General features: G+C 39.2%; 2 protein-coding genes across 3 annotated transcripts in view; one reads left to right on the top strand and one right to left on the bottom strand.

The window, feature by feature from the left end:
• vps35l (VPS35 endosomal protein sorting factor like) overlaps positions 1–3195 on the top strand; it is a 20223-nt gene extending 17028 nt beyond the window's left edge. Inside the window, exons 29-30 of one of the 2 annotated variants that reach the window (XM_038269168.1) lie at positions 2801–2947; positions 3021–3195. In XM_038269168.1, coding sequence (XP_038125096.1) covers positions 2801–2947; positions 3021–3119 — 246 coding nt within the window. In that variant the 3' untranslated portion in view covers positions 3120–3195. Of the gene's footprint in view, positions 1–2797; positions 2948–3020 lie in introns of both variants that reach the window. The other variant, XM_038269167.1, reaches the window with a different exon arrangement.
• A 2163-nt stretch (positions 3196–5358) lies between these two features.
• Positions 5359–16347, bottom strand: get4 (guided entry of tail-anchored proteins factor 4). The gene is made up of 9 exons (XM_038269177.1): positions 16149–16347; positions 15293–15371; positions 14510–14591; positions 14000–14149; positions 10204–10342; positions 9885–10025; positions 9722–9797; positions 9569–9641; positions 5359–5545 (listed from the first exon to the last, which is right to left on the bottom strand). Exons 1-9 carry the CDS (start codon positions 16286–16288, stop codon positions 5454–5456), a joined length of 972 nt encoding a protein of 323 aa, XP_038125105.1. The 5' UTR covers positions 16289–16347; the 3' UTR covers positions 5359–5453.
• Between the last annotated feature and the right edge of the window lie 431 nt (positions 16348–16778).

Here is a 16778-nt window from a genome sequence, read left to right as displayed (position 1 = left end):
AAGCCATGTAAAGTACTTATTTACAAATTTGTTTTTGTATATATGTAGGCTTTGCTGTTCGTGTTTCTGTGTGTTTACAGCCTGCACTTAAAGTCAGTCCATGTTTAAATAAAACCTTTTTTTTTCACACGTCATGTGGCATGTTTGGTGTGTACTTAGTACCAATACATGTTATTTTCTTGCAATGATGGGCAATTAAGATTGATGGGTTGTCATAGCTGAGTAATAGCCAGTAATAGGGCTCGGGATCCACGTTGCATTGTGGGACGTCGCAGCCATACTGACTGCTACGCAAACGTAAGCATAGCTCTGACACAACGTTGTTGTTGAAAGAAGAGACAGAAGTAGAGAGAAAAAAGATGTTAAAATCCCGAAAAGGATCTGGAATTTACCAGGACACATTAAATAGAGAAGCCAGGGACCGGTATGGTGACAAAATCAGCATTATTAATCATTTGGATCCATATAAAGTTCCAAACAATGAGTGGAGCACCGATGAGTGAGCGCCTATACTTCAAAACAGTTCCCAAGCTACAAGTCCTTGGAGTCTCATGTGCAGTTCATGAATGGATGGGTTCAGGAGCTGCAGATCATAAAGCCAGCAAACAGTGGGAACACAGTAATCCGTTCGAAGGTAAGCTGTGATCAGACGGGCTCTGGAACCTGCTAGTTTAGCAACTGCTAACCGCTAGTGCTAACAACCACTCACGCATGTAATGCACTTTTAACTAGCTGCTATGTGTTTCAAAGATGTAGTTAGTAACGTTAACTGCCAACTCTCCGGGTTTCTCGCGTATTTGAGCATTTTCCCGCTGCCGTTTTTATTATTTTCCCGTAAAAGATCCCAACTTTGAAGGAAAGAAACAAAGTAGGCTATAAAATAAAACCGTGCATCTTTAACTTACCAGAATGAAAATGCAGGGAACACACTCTCAATGACATAGGAATACTGTGGAAAGTTATGTTAGGTCGTATTACAGCCGCGATCCAAGCTAGCCGACGACTCTTTATCTCTGACGCTTGGTCTCCATGGTTACGCCTCCAGTCAGGAAAGCGGTGGAAAGTTAACCCATTTTCTATGTTGTTCCCATGGCGATGATGTGTTGAGCTGTTACAGCCCACAATACAGCAACGGTTTACCATGGTTGAAATCAAGTTACGGTGAAATTAATCAAATTAAAACACGGCTGAGAGGGAGTACAGTATGCGGTAGTCATAGGCAGTAGTCTGAGCCGCGGTAAAAGACGCATTCAACATGGCGGCGACGCAAAGTGCTTACGTCACGACGACCAAGCCCTATAGTAACTGTCCCCCACAGTTTCAAAAACCTATCTGCGCCCCTGCATTCAACGTCACTTTTTAACATTACCTCTTTCTGCTTGGTATGGAACTCAGAAGTGTTCAAATTAAACCAAGTAATTCATTAAACAAATAAATAAATCAATTAGTTATAAATGGATAAATTATTAAATAATAAAAAAAATAAATGAAACAAAATTATCAGCAGAGAATCCTTTAATTTGGATTTTATTTTCCATAAATATAATTCAGTCGGCCGTCTTAAGGTGGTTGTTGCAAATCGCTCAGTGCGCAAACAAAGATTCTTCTTCCTCTCAGATGTAAACCCAGAAGCATGCAATGAGTGAAACGGAGTTCTTTCTGTCAAACTGACAGACCTTAGTGGCCACGTTTGCTCAGCCATGTCTTTGTCCAAATACGTCGTCGCCTTTTCTTTTTAGGGCTTTCAGCACAAAATTGCACAAATTGCCAAGGCAGCGCGTTTCACTCTAGTGAGCTTCGTATGGCTTCATTCTGGCTTGTAGCGACAACAAGGTGGAGCTGAAGGAGCAGAAGGACATCATGAACAGATGAACATCAGAAGAAGCTTTTGAGTGAAACCTTTTTCATGTAGGAAACTTGATGTAAAAGTGTCGCCGTACATTTAGCCTTCATCCATTCCCTCTATAAAGAAGACAAAATTATTGTGAAATAAAACTGACAAATATAAAAAAGTGGACTTAAATAAAAAAAGCTGCACCATTACATTTGTAAAATATAAAATTAAATATAAATTAAATGATTGTGTATATATATATATATATGTATGTATATATATATATATATGTATATATATATATATGTATATATATGTGTATATATATACATATATATGTATATATATACACATATATATATATATACATATATATATAATGTGTATATATGTATGTATATATATGTATATATATATACATATATATGTATATATATGTGTATATATATACATATATATGTATATATATACACATATATATATATATACATATATATATAATGTGTATATATGTATGTATATATATGTATATATATATACATATATATGTATATATATGTGTATATATGTATGTATATATATGTGTATATATGTATATATATGTGTATATATGTATGTATATATGTATGTATATATATGTGTATATATGTATATATATATATGTATATATATATGTGTATATATGTATGTATATATGTGTATATATATATATATGTATATATATGTATATATATGTGTATATATGTATGTATATATGTGTATATATATATATATGTATATATATGTATATATATGTGTATATATGTGTATATATATATATATGTATGTATATATATATATATATATGTGTATATATACAGTCATTATTTTACTATTTCGCTCAGATTAAATATTCCTGTAGAAGTTTTTTATTTATCTGCCTACCGGTTGGAGGTCTGACCAATCCCCTCCTGCCCCCCCCAGCAGAGCACGCGGCGTCAAAGCGCCCTGGCCTTCTCCCTCTTCGGCGTCCTTGTCGCCCACGGCGACCTGAGGAACAACAAGCTGAGCCAGCTGTCCATCAACCTGTGGAACCTGAGCCACAAACACGGACACTGCGACACTCGGATTGCTGTGAGTTCACGTTTTTTTTCAGTATTTCTGCTCTTTCAGTCGTTTCTTATTTGGGCTCCTCTTCCTCCTCCAGGTTCGGACTCTGGAGTCCATCAAACATCAGGCTCAGCTGCCCGCCATGGCCCACCTGTCAGACACCGTCCAGAGGCTCGCCCTGCAGTCCCGCACCTGAAAGCTCTGCTGGGAAAACATGATCAATGATGTCACTAATGTAAATAAAATAGATTAAACTACTAACATCAACATGATGAATCTGCATTTGTTTTATTAAATTAGAGTTTGATCATTAATTTGGACTAAAAAAAACAAATTTTCTGAAGCTGGAAGTTTTTTTTAGTTAATTTAAATTCAGATCCCTCTTAGAGCTGAACACAAGACTACAGTCCCCACTGAGACACGGTGGTGACGGTACCATGCTGTTGGTGAGCAACGCTTCCCTGCAATTGTTTTAAAGAATTTTACATTTTTTTCCTTGATCAGGGGCTCCCAACGAGGGGGTCAGGGGTCATCAGATGTCATAACTGATGTATGGAAGGCCAAAATACAGCAAGAAATAAGCAAATGTTCATTTAAGACATGATTCGGGTATTAATTACAATAAATTATTTAATAATCAATTTCCAATGCCATTAAAGCTGTATTTAAAGGAAAAGTCCGGTCAGCAAGGAATAACCAATGGATCATTATTTATACCTAAAACTAATATGTTTGCAGTAATTTAATAAATTTAGTGTTAATCAGTAAAAAAAAATTAAAAAATCCTTTTTGTCGCCATCACTGAGTCTGGGAGCGGCCATTTTTCCCCAAATATAGTAACCCCTCCCTCCTGCTATCTTCCAGCAGTGACGTCACGGTGCGGTAAGCCTAGCGCCATTCTCCCCGCTTTACAAGCAAAATCAATGGGAACTACTAGACACATCTGCAATCAACAACAATTATTGAAGATTTCCAGAGGACTTCACCATTGAAATTAAAGTGGAAAAAAAGAGTTATTTCACCTTTCTGATTCCTGATCCTCCACGGACGGGTTGGTCGTTGGATCGCCAACTTGAAGAGGGAGGATTTGCCATCGAACTTCTGGCCAGAGAAAAAACACACAATATGTAGCCAACATTTGGAAGAAGAATGTTTTCAAGATGACTTGGATAATAGCGCGTTGTGACAAACACCAGATACAGCACTGGGACTTGATCAACAGCACCAGAAAGTTATTTTCACTGTCATTAGACACGCTAACACTGAAGATGTGTGGCGTTATCGTTGTCTGGGCAACCACTATGTTATACATCATGTGGCGTAGTTCAGCCAATCATGTAGCGTAACGTCACTGGCAGGAAGCAGATCTGGTAGCTACAGCGTCTCAGAGCGAACAGCTAGATGGTGATTGATGTTGGTTATTCCTTCGGTGCAGAACTTCTTTTCCATCTCTTCTCACCAACCTTACCTGATCTGAACCATTAAAAAAAAAAAAAAACACAAGTTCATGACTAATTCATATTTTTAGTGTTTTATTTTGATCCTGGAGTCATTTAATTCCAGCACTCCTTTAAATAGAGTTTCAGAAAAGTTGATGGTATGAGGCTCAGCTGATTCATTAAAAAAAAAGTTAGATGTAAATTAAATAATGGTTACTTCAACTAAAGATGCATTCAAGGTGTATCATCACTCTATGGAGGGAAGTTTGTTCTATTAATGCTGCAAGTAAGGGACAGGTTTAATAAAAAAAAAAACAAAAAAAAACAGAAATTAATACTTAATTAAATGAAAAAGAATTGAATATAAAAAATAAAATTCTTTTTCCTCATCTGAAAGTTTTATTTCTGGATTACATGGTTTTTATTTCTGTTTACAAAACATGATCTTTGCTTGCAACAATAGAATAAAATTCCCTCCGTAGCTCCATTCAAACAGACCAAACGGCGACACAAAGCAGAGACTATAAGTGCGTTTTAATTTACATCTTACAGAAGAGACGTAACAGAATAGTTGTTGAAAAGAAAGTCATCAGCGGCTCCATCTTGGCCGACCGACTGAACCCTTTGAACGCTGTAGTGAGCTCACTAAACCCCGACGCTGAGCCATCGCCGCCCAGGCGGACGCCGATCCTCCCGTCTCCTCGCAGCAGGGCGTCCTCTGATGATGGAACGAAGTGAAACAGCAAGCAGGAGTCCCAAACTACCCACAACAATGAAAAGAGAAAAGATGTTTTCAGTTCCACAGCAGGAGAGGTTGCAGTTTGGCTTGTTCAGTCCAGACAGAGCTGACAGCGGCGTTTTGGTGGAATGATGCTCTTTTGGTTCTGGTTTGGAAATGAACTGTTTGGATGATGAGACTTTTTATCTCAAAAATAAAACAAACAAATAAGGATCCGCCTGTTAAAACGTGGAGCAGCGCCTCGCCCGTACCCTGCTGGACCAGCAGGGAGGCGGGATGGTCTTCCCTCTTATTTTTTTTCTTTTTGTTTCCCTCCTCTGAGTGTTTGTTCTTCTCGTAACGTTGTTGGGACTCAGTCCAGTTCTATGGGGCTGCTGTCCTCATGGGCCTCTTCGGCGCCGTCGTCTTCTTCCCCAGAACCCATCAGGCTGTTCAGCAGATTTCCTACAGGGTGCAAAGAACTGATCAGGATTCCAGCTGATAGCAGAACATTTATCAACAATCAGACAGTCTGCTCATTTTTAGATTCACAAGAAAAATGGAGATAATTAAAGTTGCTTTCATGCTTTCCCCTGATTTAGGCCACACCCACACAATGATGAATTGGGAAGAAAGCAAAAGAGAAACCGCCTGACCTCAGAGGATGAGTCAAACCTGTAGTAATACTGTTGTTACACCAGTGGATGGCGCTCTAGCCTTGCTACACAGGTTAAGAAGTATACTGGTAAAGATTCTCATTCATTCAGTCAACCACCTGCCTTCACATTTTAGACAAAGAAGACGGGTGGTTTGAAAGGGGTGTGGAGGAAACCATTTATGCTAAGAGAGAAAAAACAGCCTGTTTTGTCCCCCCCATGCAGGGAACAAAACATCTAGCCTGGGAAGCCAAGACAACAATTACCCCTAACGACCCCCCTTTCAGAGACATAGCCCAGTATCGGGTATTGCAGGCTGACAAAGAACCCAAAACGACTCCCCATTCCTAAGCAGGAGACCAGGAGGCACGGAAGGGAAGCTGGTATTTTTATGAATGTTTGAAATTTCGTGATCACGGAGGCTGACTGTAAGGAGATGAAGCAGTCTGCTAATGCGCTATTTATCTGAGAACTGAGCCAGAACCAGTTTGGCGCGGTTCGGTTGTGTCTGGCGCCCTCTGGTTCAGTTGTGCGTGCCATTTACACTCAACAGTTATCTGGGTTAGTGTGCTCAGACCGACCTCGGCATGGTTTCAAAAGGGTAGTGTAAATGGGCCTTTTTTAAAATGACTGACGGGGGGAAATGTCTAGTGCTCCGCATGGACATCTCTATCAGGCAGTTATTTGTAAAAAACTTAAATGTATTCCCTAAAACAAAAAAACAATCTCATTGCAGCTTTTCCGACCCAACACTTCCTCCAAATCCCCACCGACATGCAGCCGTTCTCAGACTCCCGACCTTCCACTTCTCTTTATTCCGTGTCCTCGTTCGTAAACCATAGTGACATGTTTGGTGTTCAGGTTTAAAGGTTTCCTTTCTGGGTTTAACCAGTAAATCTGGACACTCCTCTGTTTGACTTGGACTGGGTACCTTTGTGTTTGGGCTTTTTCCCACAGAACGACTGATGTTTTTCTGAAGGTTTTTATAGAAATCATAAAAGGTCAGTTTTTGTTTGCTTTAACTTTATCAGCACTGAGGGAACGAAATAGGAGGTCCCTTTATTGATTCTGGCTCAGTCGACCTCCCTGTGTTTACTTTAGCTTGACAGGACCAACAGAAATGTTTTTACAGGAAACAAACTCCTCCATCTGCTGGCTGAGCTTAAAGACGTAAATGTTGATTCCTTCATGACCTTCAAGCATTTCTTTGAGATTTTAGATCATAAAGAGTTAAATGTAATCCAGTGCAACGTTTTATTCCAGAAGACCGTGACCATTAGATGGAGAGCGGCTGCGTCTGATGAAAACAGGCGACCAGGCAGCTGTAAACTATGGGCCTTTTCTCACCGTGTTCTGACTCCATCAGGGAAGCTGCTACACATTTTAAGACATCCTCAGGAATAAAGAAATGTCCTCAGCTTAGTTCTCAGGTTTTAGACATGAACTTATCTCCAGAAAAAGAGAAAATATTTGAGGTTAAAGCTTCACTGTCGCCTAAAAAAGTTGATTTTATCCAAAACTATCCTTTAATGAAGGACACATTCAGCCTTATGTGAAGGACTCTAAGGAGGAGTAGGGAAGGAAACAGCGACGTCATCATTGTTCAAACCCAAAATAAAGCTTTGGATCATTTAGGGAAGAATGTTTGGTTAAGATTTCACTCGATTGCTTTTTCTGAGATTTTGATTACGGTAGTTTATGGCTAAGACCTGAGAACTTTATCTGTGTGAGCTGAGACCTAATCGGCCCACTAGAGATGCAACTAACATTAATTAGCTAATCGATTCATCTGTTGATTATTTTTGTGATTGATTAATTAATAATCAGATAGAAAAAGTTTCCTTAAAGATGATTTTTAACAAAATTACACAAAGTGAAACTAAAACTTTTCTACATCTAGAGCTCTGGATAGAAGAGATTGACAGATAGAAAAGTTTTATCTTAAATGCTAACTATTTATATAAATTTTTACAATTTTGGTATAATTACTGCTCTAAAGCCTCTTTCCCAATGAAAATCCGCTAACATTCATCGCAAACAACACTTAGCTGGCAGCTGCGCAGCCTCTGTCTCTCATGGCTGCATCTCTTGTGACATCATCATGTTGGGTTAGCATTGATGATGTCAGAAATCCGGGTTGTAAACAATGGAGAGCAACATGGAAGGAAGCCAGGGTGTAGTCCTTGTTCTTTATTGTTTATCTCTATTATCTTTCTGAATCCCTCTAACCAGAGCTGCTCCATGTTTACTGAATGTCAACAGTGTTGTTGTTGCTTGTTAGATCAGAAGCGACTGGCGCGTCAATATGTTGTCACGTAAATTAGCGGGTCGACCCGGTTCTGGTGTCCCCACAGCATGCCGATCAAAGTCGAGGAGATTTTAACACGGGTTGCTTGCCGAGTCGTTTGACCCGGGTAGACGCGCGTCAGTGAGCTGTTATCACTGCCACTAAAAGATGATTGTTCCTGGGTTTAAATGGATTTTTTGGCCAGTGGGAAGCCTCATCCCACTGAAAATAAAAGGATAACTAGTGTTTTTCAAAGAAGAGTCGACCCGCTAACAATTAGCATTAGGCTCTCTTCCCACTGGCAACAAAAGCTGGTCTAACCCCTCATGTCTGGTGACATCATGCTGGTTTAGCGTTGATGGCGTCACCAGTGCGACTGAAATCAGAAAAGTAAACAATGGAGAGCAACATGTAAGGCAGCCAGTTCGTAGTCAGTGTTCTTTATTGTTTCTCTCTATTATCTGTCTGAATTCCTCTCACCAGAGCTGCTCCATGTTTATCAAATGTAAACAAATTGTTTCCGCTTGTTAGATCAGAAGCAAGTGGCGTTGATGTCCGTAATTTAGCGGGTCAACCTGGGTTTGGTGTTCCCACAGCATGCCAATCAGAGCTGAGATTTTGGTGAGTATTCCCACTGCCATCCCTTTCCCACTGGCTGAAAAACTGTTTTTTCAGCCAGTGGGAAAGGGGTATAAGCGGGTCGCTCTGTCAGCTCAAGGTTTTATTCTCTATACTCCCGTTAACGACTACTCGATTACTAAATTAGTTGATGATTATTTCAATAATCGAGTCATCAGATTAACTGTTGCAGCCCCCTGAAAAGAAATTCACTCCGAACCTTTGATTATTTGCTTATTTCCAGGTGAGAAATCGTACTGACTGTTTTAGAGGTGAGGAACCCGATTAAATGTTTTAATAACGTGGATCTTCTTCCTCCCATTTCATTATCAACCAGATGCTTGTCAGGATTCTAACTTTCAAATTCAGCTTTACTTTAAGATTAAGTTATGAAACTAAATCTTATTTCTAAATATTGAAAAAAAAATACGACTGTGAAAGAATTAGTGGCAACGTTTACGAGGAAACAATTCACGGTAATAAACCGTTGCAGCAAATTACTTATGCCTGAATTTTTAATGGTCAGAGTGTAAATCTTGAGCCCCCACCCCATCCTGGCACAATTGGCCCGTTCGACCCCCCCCCCCCCCCCCCCCCTCGGCGGGCGTGGTCAGAACATTCCGATCAGATTCAGCGGGATGGGAAGGAAAGCGTGATCCGACTGAGGGAGAGTTATGCGACCTGGGTGGACATGAGCCCCCTGCATCAACACGACGTAGTTAAACCTTAAATTGCTAATTGCTCTGGCTAACCGCTATCAAAATATTGAAATTATATCCTTTACAAGACATATTTTTAATCTGGTCGGTCATTTTATTCCAAAGAAACATTTAGTTTTTTAATCTAAATATATTTGAACTAAATCCTGAAATGTTGTGCCTGTTAAAGTAGCTTTTTAATCAAAGGCAGATACTCTGTTGAACTCACCCAGCAGGCCACCGCACGAAGGAGACTGTTTGGGCGGGACCCCAAAGAAAAGCTGTCCTATTCTGTCCAGATACTGTGAAGTCAGCAGAAATCAGATCAGATCAACAATAAAACAAACTCAGGTTTAACGTAGCAGTTCAAAGTGTTGCTCACCTCATTATACATGGGATCCCTCTTCAGGGAAGGTTGATATTGCTCGCATAACACTGTGAAAACTGTTAATTTACCCCTAAAAAGGACAAAAAAACTCTAATTACTGGACGTGAATGTTTTTATTTACTGTCAAAAGGCTCGATAATCAGCAGTTTTGTCTCACCCTTCCACTGCCAGCAGCAGAAACCAGATAAAGTTTAGTAGAGGCTGGACGAAGGGGGGGCCCCTCTCTATGGACGGGTGTTTCTCTGTGTATGTGCTGAACACCACGGAAGCGCTGTTTTTGTTCTTTAAGCAGAGGAACCTGCAGCGAAGAGGGACAGGGAGGAAAGAATCAGGGATGAAGAAAATCAAACAGAGGAATGATTAAAAAAAAAAAAACACATGGAGGTCAGAGGTAAAAAAAATAAGAAAATCCTTCAGCTGAAGACAAACACAAAGGAAGCCTCTCCTCCACAGCGCAGCTGTCTCCGTTCACTTACTGAAGGACGGCCTGCGCCACAAACATGTCGACCTCGCTGCGGTAGCCTCGCGACGATGAATACTCCACCAGCATCTGAGCGCAGCCCTCCCCGTCGGATGAATGAAGGAAATGATACCGAGACTCGCTGTAGTTTTGCTCTAAAAACATAAAGCAGAGAAAAATACAACATTTTAGGAGTTTTATTCTCAATCCTTTCTATAGCTAAAGTTTAAGCAGATGATACATTCTTTTGAATCCTAAAATGACTGTATCGCAGCCATCGAGTATAAATTTGCATGACAAAGCTAAGCTGGCTGCATCTATTTCACTGAGAGTTTGAATTTTCCCACAGATTTTGAAAGCATCATAAACCCCTCCTCCAAAGAGGATTATATTTTGGCCCACTACAGCAACCGGCAAACGAAATATGGCGACAGCAGGTGTTTCAGTGCAGGAATATATGATAGTGGTTTGGATTTCACGCCGAGGACGTCGAGCAAAAGGCGCTAATTTGTAAGACCAAAAACCATTGCTGCAAAAGGTAGCCATCACCTAAAAAGTAATCTGCTGCAAACTTAAGAATGCTGTAAACTCTGCATGTCAGCGTCTCCCCACACACCAATTAAAACGTTCAATAAATCAGCTGTGAAACCGACGACGTCGGCCTCGTCGTTTAAAAATAAACAATCCCATATAAGAGAAACAAGAGATGTAATCGCAGATGAAATCACATTATGACGTTATTGACTTGTTTTTTAGATGCTCTAATACCAATCATGTGATGTTCAGAGGTTTTACAGGCTTCAACTTGGCAATGTTCTCAATTTTCCAACTTTTTGTGCTTCTTTAAAATTCCCAGCAGGTAAAGATCAATGCTGATAGTTTTGATGTGTTCTAATAATGCTTTAATATTTGGACATTATTTCCACTTTTGTTTTTGTAATTTTAGATTTCTTTATTCATTCCGCATTTTTTTTTTTTTGTATGCACAAAAGAATCCTTTTTAATTTTCCATTTTATGTAGTATTGTGTGTTGTGGCTTTTCTTCCTGTTTGGTTGCTGGGATCTTGTAATCTGCTAATATTTGGACCTTTGGTCAGACTAGAAGTTTATACTGAGCTTTAAGAGGGCCAGTCTTTATTTTAACTTTGCATGTCTTAACTGTTGAACTTATTTCACTTTCTTTGTCTAAAGCCAAATTACATGCACGTTGCTTCACGGCACTTTGAGGCCTGTATTCGGTTTCAGGGGTGTAAATAATAATCGTTTTGTATCGATCCAACAGCCAAAGATCCGATGCATTAATACGTCCGCAAGATAATCGAATCATGTTTTTTTTTTCTCCTGGTCTATTTTTATCGATTTGCTCCTGGGCGTAATTCTCCTCCCGTGCTGCGGTGGCGCTAAACCTATTTTGCCCTCCTACCTCGCTTCCTGGTTATACTCTTACAGCAGTGTGTTGCAGTGAGCTTGATGCAGACATTTTTAAATTATGCTCAATATTGAAGCGTGGTCTGTGCTACACGCTGTGGGTCTAGATACGGCAGAGGCGGAGAGGAAGTCCGGGCGAGTTTAGTCCAATGACGGAGGGACATGAGGGCCAAAAAGGGCGGAGATCCAGGTGGATAAAATGGTCCCAGCGTTTTCGCGTACCTCGCATTTCTATCGGGTCAAACTTCATGAGTTATTTTCCGCTGATTTCGGTCATAAAAACAAAACAAGCCGGCCTCCTGTCTGCTGCACTGTTTGCGGTCAGCAACAATTTGGGAGAGGAGCAGCGGAGCGTCTCTCAAGGGGGCGGGGACGTCTGGAGCCGAGGTATTGCATTGCACTGATTATGTGCAGCAATTTTTGATGCAAAGCCTTTCAGAATCTATTACGCAGGTGCATTGGTATTTTTCAGTGAATGAGGTTTTAACAGGAATAGGTGGAGTGCAACTTTTCTACTTCTGTTATTTGCTGTTGTGTCTCAAATAAAATGCATAATGACATTACAGCTTTCATTGATTTATTTCAAATTTGAAACATTGTTTAGCCTGTTAAGGTGTTAAAAAAAAAAAAAACAAATAAACCAATTAATCGAATCGTACAGTGCTGTATTCTTGAGTATCGAAAATAATCGAATCATTGGGTCAGGAAATCGATACTGAATCGAATCGCCATGATGGATGTGATCATTCTGTTTTTTATGAAGTCGTGCTTCACCAACAATCATCTACTGACTGGGGTCGACATGAAGAAAAACAGTTTTCTTGTTTTTTTGTGGCTTCGTTTACCGTTCAGGTGCTTCTTGTTACCCAAGGGAGATGGAAAACAGGACCAAGGGGAGGGGCGTGCAAGAACAAGCCGCAAGGTTTATTTCACATAGAAATATAATTCGAGTTCCTAGGATAGGGAATATTGACTCTAAATACAATTTGTGGAACTTTTTAGGGCTATATGCATATTAAAAACAGTTTTAAGCCATTATGGAACTAAATCTGTCACTTTATTTAATTAGAGCTAAACAAATGCTGAATGTAGAAATAAGAAACTCCATTTATAAAATAGACTACTTAGCAGACGTCATTTTAACAGTTGTGACATCATCATCCTCAACTAGGGTTGTCACGATACTAAACTTTTCAACTCGATACCGATACTAAGTAAAATATCCGATACTCGATACCCTTTTCGATACCACAAGAATAAAAACAAAGACTCTAAAATTCAACAGAAATATTTTCATTACTAAAAAAATACAAGAAATAAATAAAAAAACAATTAGAATATTTTGAGGTTGTATGCAGTGCACAATATTAAGCAAGCTTGATAAGAAACGTACAAAATTAAAATTAAGTGTTCCTTCCTTGGCTATGCTTTGCACACATAACAATGACACTAGCCAAACCAGTTAAACAAAAATCATTCTCAGCAGCTGCACCTGTTACAGAAAAAGTCTGAAAAGTGCACAGAATTATTCAATCACAGTGGTCAGAAAGTGCATTTTCCACTATTCTGCACTTTAGATGGCTGTATCAATACTTTTGAAAATGAGTATTGTATCCAGATACAACGTTTCAGTATCGATACTTTTTTGAGCATCGATACTTTTGACAACCCTATCCTCGTCATGATAAAACTGCACATCATCAGAGCCAGGAGCACATTTGATCAGCCTCCGTTAAGTCGACCAACAGATTATAGAGTCCAATCATCATTTCAAATACATTTAATCAATAGTTTTAATGAATTTAAACTAATATATCAAACCAGGTGTTTCAGTTTGAAGGGTTCTGATCTAAAATCTAACGCTAACCTTTGATTTTCCTCCTGAGCAAAAATACTTAAATACAAAAATAAGCCAGTCTATTGAAAGGCCGCTCAGAAATAAAAAAAGATTTATCAAAATAAGCCTTCATAACATTTCTTTAGTTTATCAAATTGTTCTTAAAGAAAAAGTCCCCTCATATTCACAATTTAAACTTCTGAAAGTACTTCAAATATGAAACAATTACATACTGTTCAATAACTGATCAGAGTTTTTTTATTAAGAGTAATTTTCATTTAAATGTGCTTTACTGGACATCCATGTTTGTCAAAGTTCTTGTTCTTTTTCAAAGCCTTCAATTCAGAACAATCCCATTAATTTCTGATGCTTTTAAAAAACTTCCCTTTCATTGTTTCCATAAATAGACTGAAACTTGCCTTAAACAGCACGCTGCTTCTCTCTTTTGCACATCAGAGTTTAGCTGCTTCTCTCTTGTACCAGACAGCAGCTAATAAGGTCTGAGCAGAGAAATCCCCACAGTGACTGAAGAAAACGAGCCGCTTACCTTTCCATAAGATGACAGCGAGCAGCTGGTGGAGTTTTGGGTGACCTAACTTGCCGGATCCTCCAGTGGACCATTTCAGGGCTCTGGAAACAAAAGCCACCCTCTCTGGGGAGTTTGGGTCCATCAGGCTGAACAGCTTGGCCAGATGTTCTGCTCCAGACAGAAACAGAACAGAACCTTTTATTATTCCAGATTAATTCCTTTATAGTGCCATTTATGTAAATCAGAAATGTGATGATGGACCTAAATTAAACATTTCTCATCCTGGTTTGCAGAAAAGCATCATATACATAATAAACATGCAGTTAAAATGATCCATCTGCAGCAGTGATATTTCATTTTCTTTGAGATGATGATATTATTTGTCAGCCAACCCCTGACTTGCTCGATTCAGTGGGCCGGTTATCTCTCAGTCGCACAAAGAAAAAACAGCAAGTATAAAAATAGATAAATGCAGACAGCTTTAAAAATAAATAATATCAGCCGGTGCATCATCAGACTGAAACTCACCTAATATTTCATCTTCTACCTTAGTATCGGACTTCTCCAAAACCTCCAGCACCAGCATGGAGAGATCTGCTGCACTGTTTTGCTAAAAAATAAAACAAAAAAAACATAAAAAGGCCATTTTGTCCATTTTCACAGAGAGGTTTGTAAAAATAAGCATTAATCTGTCATAAAGCGACACAGGCAAAAAACATGTGACAATTTACGCACAGAAAATTCTGGCAACGTTATCAGTCTGCAGAGAATAACTAAAAATAGCTCATCTTTTTCTGTAGCAGACTGATGGATGTTTGAGTCTTTCTCTGAATCATCTCTGGGTTGGTCAGAGTCCTAGCCCCCCCCCCCCCCTTTTTTTTTCTCCGATTAACTGTCTCTGTGTTCATTCTGCCAGATGTTTCAGTTTGCTTGAAAATAACACAATAGTACCAAATAAAGCACTCCTCCTTTTTAAGGGAGCTTGGGATGTCATGCAACTAACTAGGCCCAGAGCATCACTGATCCTCCACTATACTTGACATAATTTAGAGGGTTGTTCTCTGTATTATTTCCCTCTCATATTTTACACAAACTTACTGGCCATATAACTAACAAAAGAGCGCCAGCATTTATCAAATTCTACATGTTTATGCTCAGCTGATTTTTCAGGCATTACTTTCCAAACAAATAAGGTCTTGTTGAATAAATTATATAAAAAGGCAATAAAGAGAAGTTTAAATGAGATTTTCTATTATTTTCAAATGTTCCAGTATGAAACAATGCTCCTGCCACATTCATCGTCTTATGTACCTGGTTATAACTGAAGAAGAGAAGAGCCCCATTGTACATCAGCTCTCTGGCTTCAGCATGTTTTCCCTGTGACATATACCTGATGGAGGGAAAAATGGAATATTAGACATTTACTCTGTTCTCTGATAATAATATTGGACTGAAACTATATTTTCAAAAAGCACATTACAGTAGCACGTCAATTCAAAATTCTGTGCATGAGAAAAAATAGATCAGTTCTTTATCATCCAGCCTATTTCACATATTGTACTTGAATAAATCTTATTGGACAAACTCACTAACGTAATTTTATCTTTAGATGTTTGTATTTTTGGATGAGAGAATGTTATTAAACACTTCCAGATTAAATCAGACAGCTACAGCAGCAGATAAATATGACTGCAGGCTACATAGGCATGTCTACCGATCATGCTTAATAACATGCTACCCAACATAGCTAAATCCTGTCACAACAGCCCACCGTAAACAAACCACCTTTGTGTGATGGCAATTAAACATTTAGCTATTATACGTTTATTTTTTGTACATTAATTCAACTGTGACGAAGAAACAGCTGTCTCATTTGCCTATCTCAGTAGCTTGGCTAACAACTCTGCTATCATCAGCTCTCACACACTGCCTCTGCTAAAACGGTAACCAGCCAATAGCCATAGACTTTCTAAAGAACGAAAGGTCAACTGACCAATCATGTGCAGCGCCTATCAAGAGTAGGCGGGTCAGGTAAGACAAGCAGCCAATCGCGTGTGAACAGCAGTGAAAGAAGAGTTGACAGCAGAATGATCTGGAACAGGTAGGCCTCGAAGCCGAATGGAAATTACAAAGTGAAGCTAGAAGCGAACACAGCGGCCATACCCACCTAAAAAATAAAGTTCTGTACATCTGGTGAGCTTCATAGTAGTCCCCCTTTTCCACGCTTGCTCGAAGTTTCCCTTCGACTCTCTGAACGCCTCCACGGTTCCTGACGCTGGAGCACCTCAGAGACTCCGGCTCAGCCATGGTCACCAGCTCCGCAGCAGCACAGCTCAGCGCTGGGAGACAGACCAAACCCTTTTAACCGAACTGGCCCTTCTCGGCTGCCGTAGTCGGTTTCTTCTAAGTGGAGGCAAGATACCAATATCTTACCATCCCTTGAAACGTTGGTAATAAGAGATTAGAAAAAGTTACCGTAACAGTAATAAAAAGACTGCTCAAATAAAATTTACACTTTTTTCAAATATTACTTATAAACACCCATTCGAAAATCAGCAACTCAATGTTATAAGATTTTACCGAAAACAAAAAAAAATCCATATAATGTTATGATCATTTATTGTTTCTTTTGTTCCAAGGCACATTGCATACTGTGAGTATGTAGCCGTGTTTCCATTTTAATTCACCTACCATGTAAATGTACCATTTCAAACTTATTTGACGAAGGTTGTCCAGAAAATGAATTTAAAATTTCCACAAATTTTTATAACACAGCTTTTAAGACGTAAATTTCATG

Source organism: Cyprinodon tularosa, unplaced genomic scaffold, assembly GCF_016077235.1.
Source record: "Cyprinodon tularosa strain WSP-4 unplaced genomic scaffold, ASM1607723v1 ctg722, whole genome shotgun sequence".
In the NCBI taxonomy this organism is placed as follows: Eukaryota; Metazoa; Chordata; class Actinopteri; order Cyprinodontiformes; family Cyprinodontidae; genus Cyprinodon; species Cyprinodon tularosa.
The sequence above is the reverse complement of the archived record's forward strand: the minus strand, read 5'-3'. Positions and strand labels throughout refer to the sequence as shown.

Excerpts from the sequence above, each read along its gene's own strand:
- get4 (XM_038269177.1), bottom strand. The coding sequence starts at position 16,288 with ATGGCTGAGCCGGAGTCTCTGAGGTGCTCCAGCGTCAGGAACCGTGGA. Across the intron at positions 9,798-9,884 it reads CTGCTGCTGGCAGTGGAAGG|GGGTAAATTAACAGTTTTCA; the intron begins GTGAGACAAAAC and ends TGTCCTTTTTAG. Across the intron at positions 9,642-9,721 it reads GGGATCCCATGTATAATGAG|TATCTGGACAGAATAGGACA; the intron begins GTGAGCAACACT and ends CTGACTTCACAG.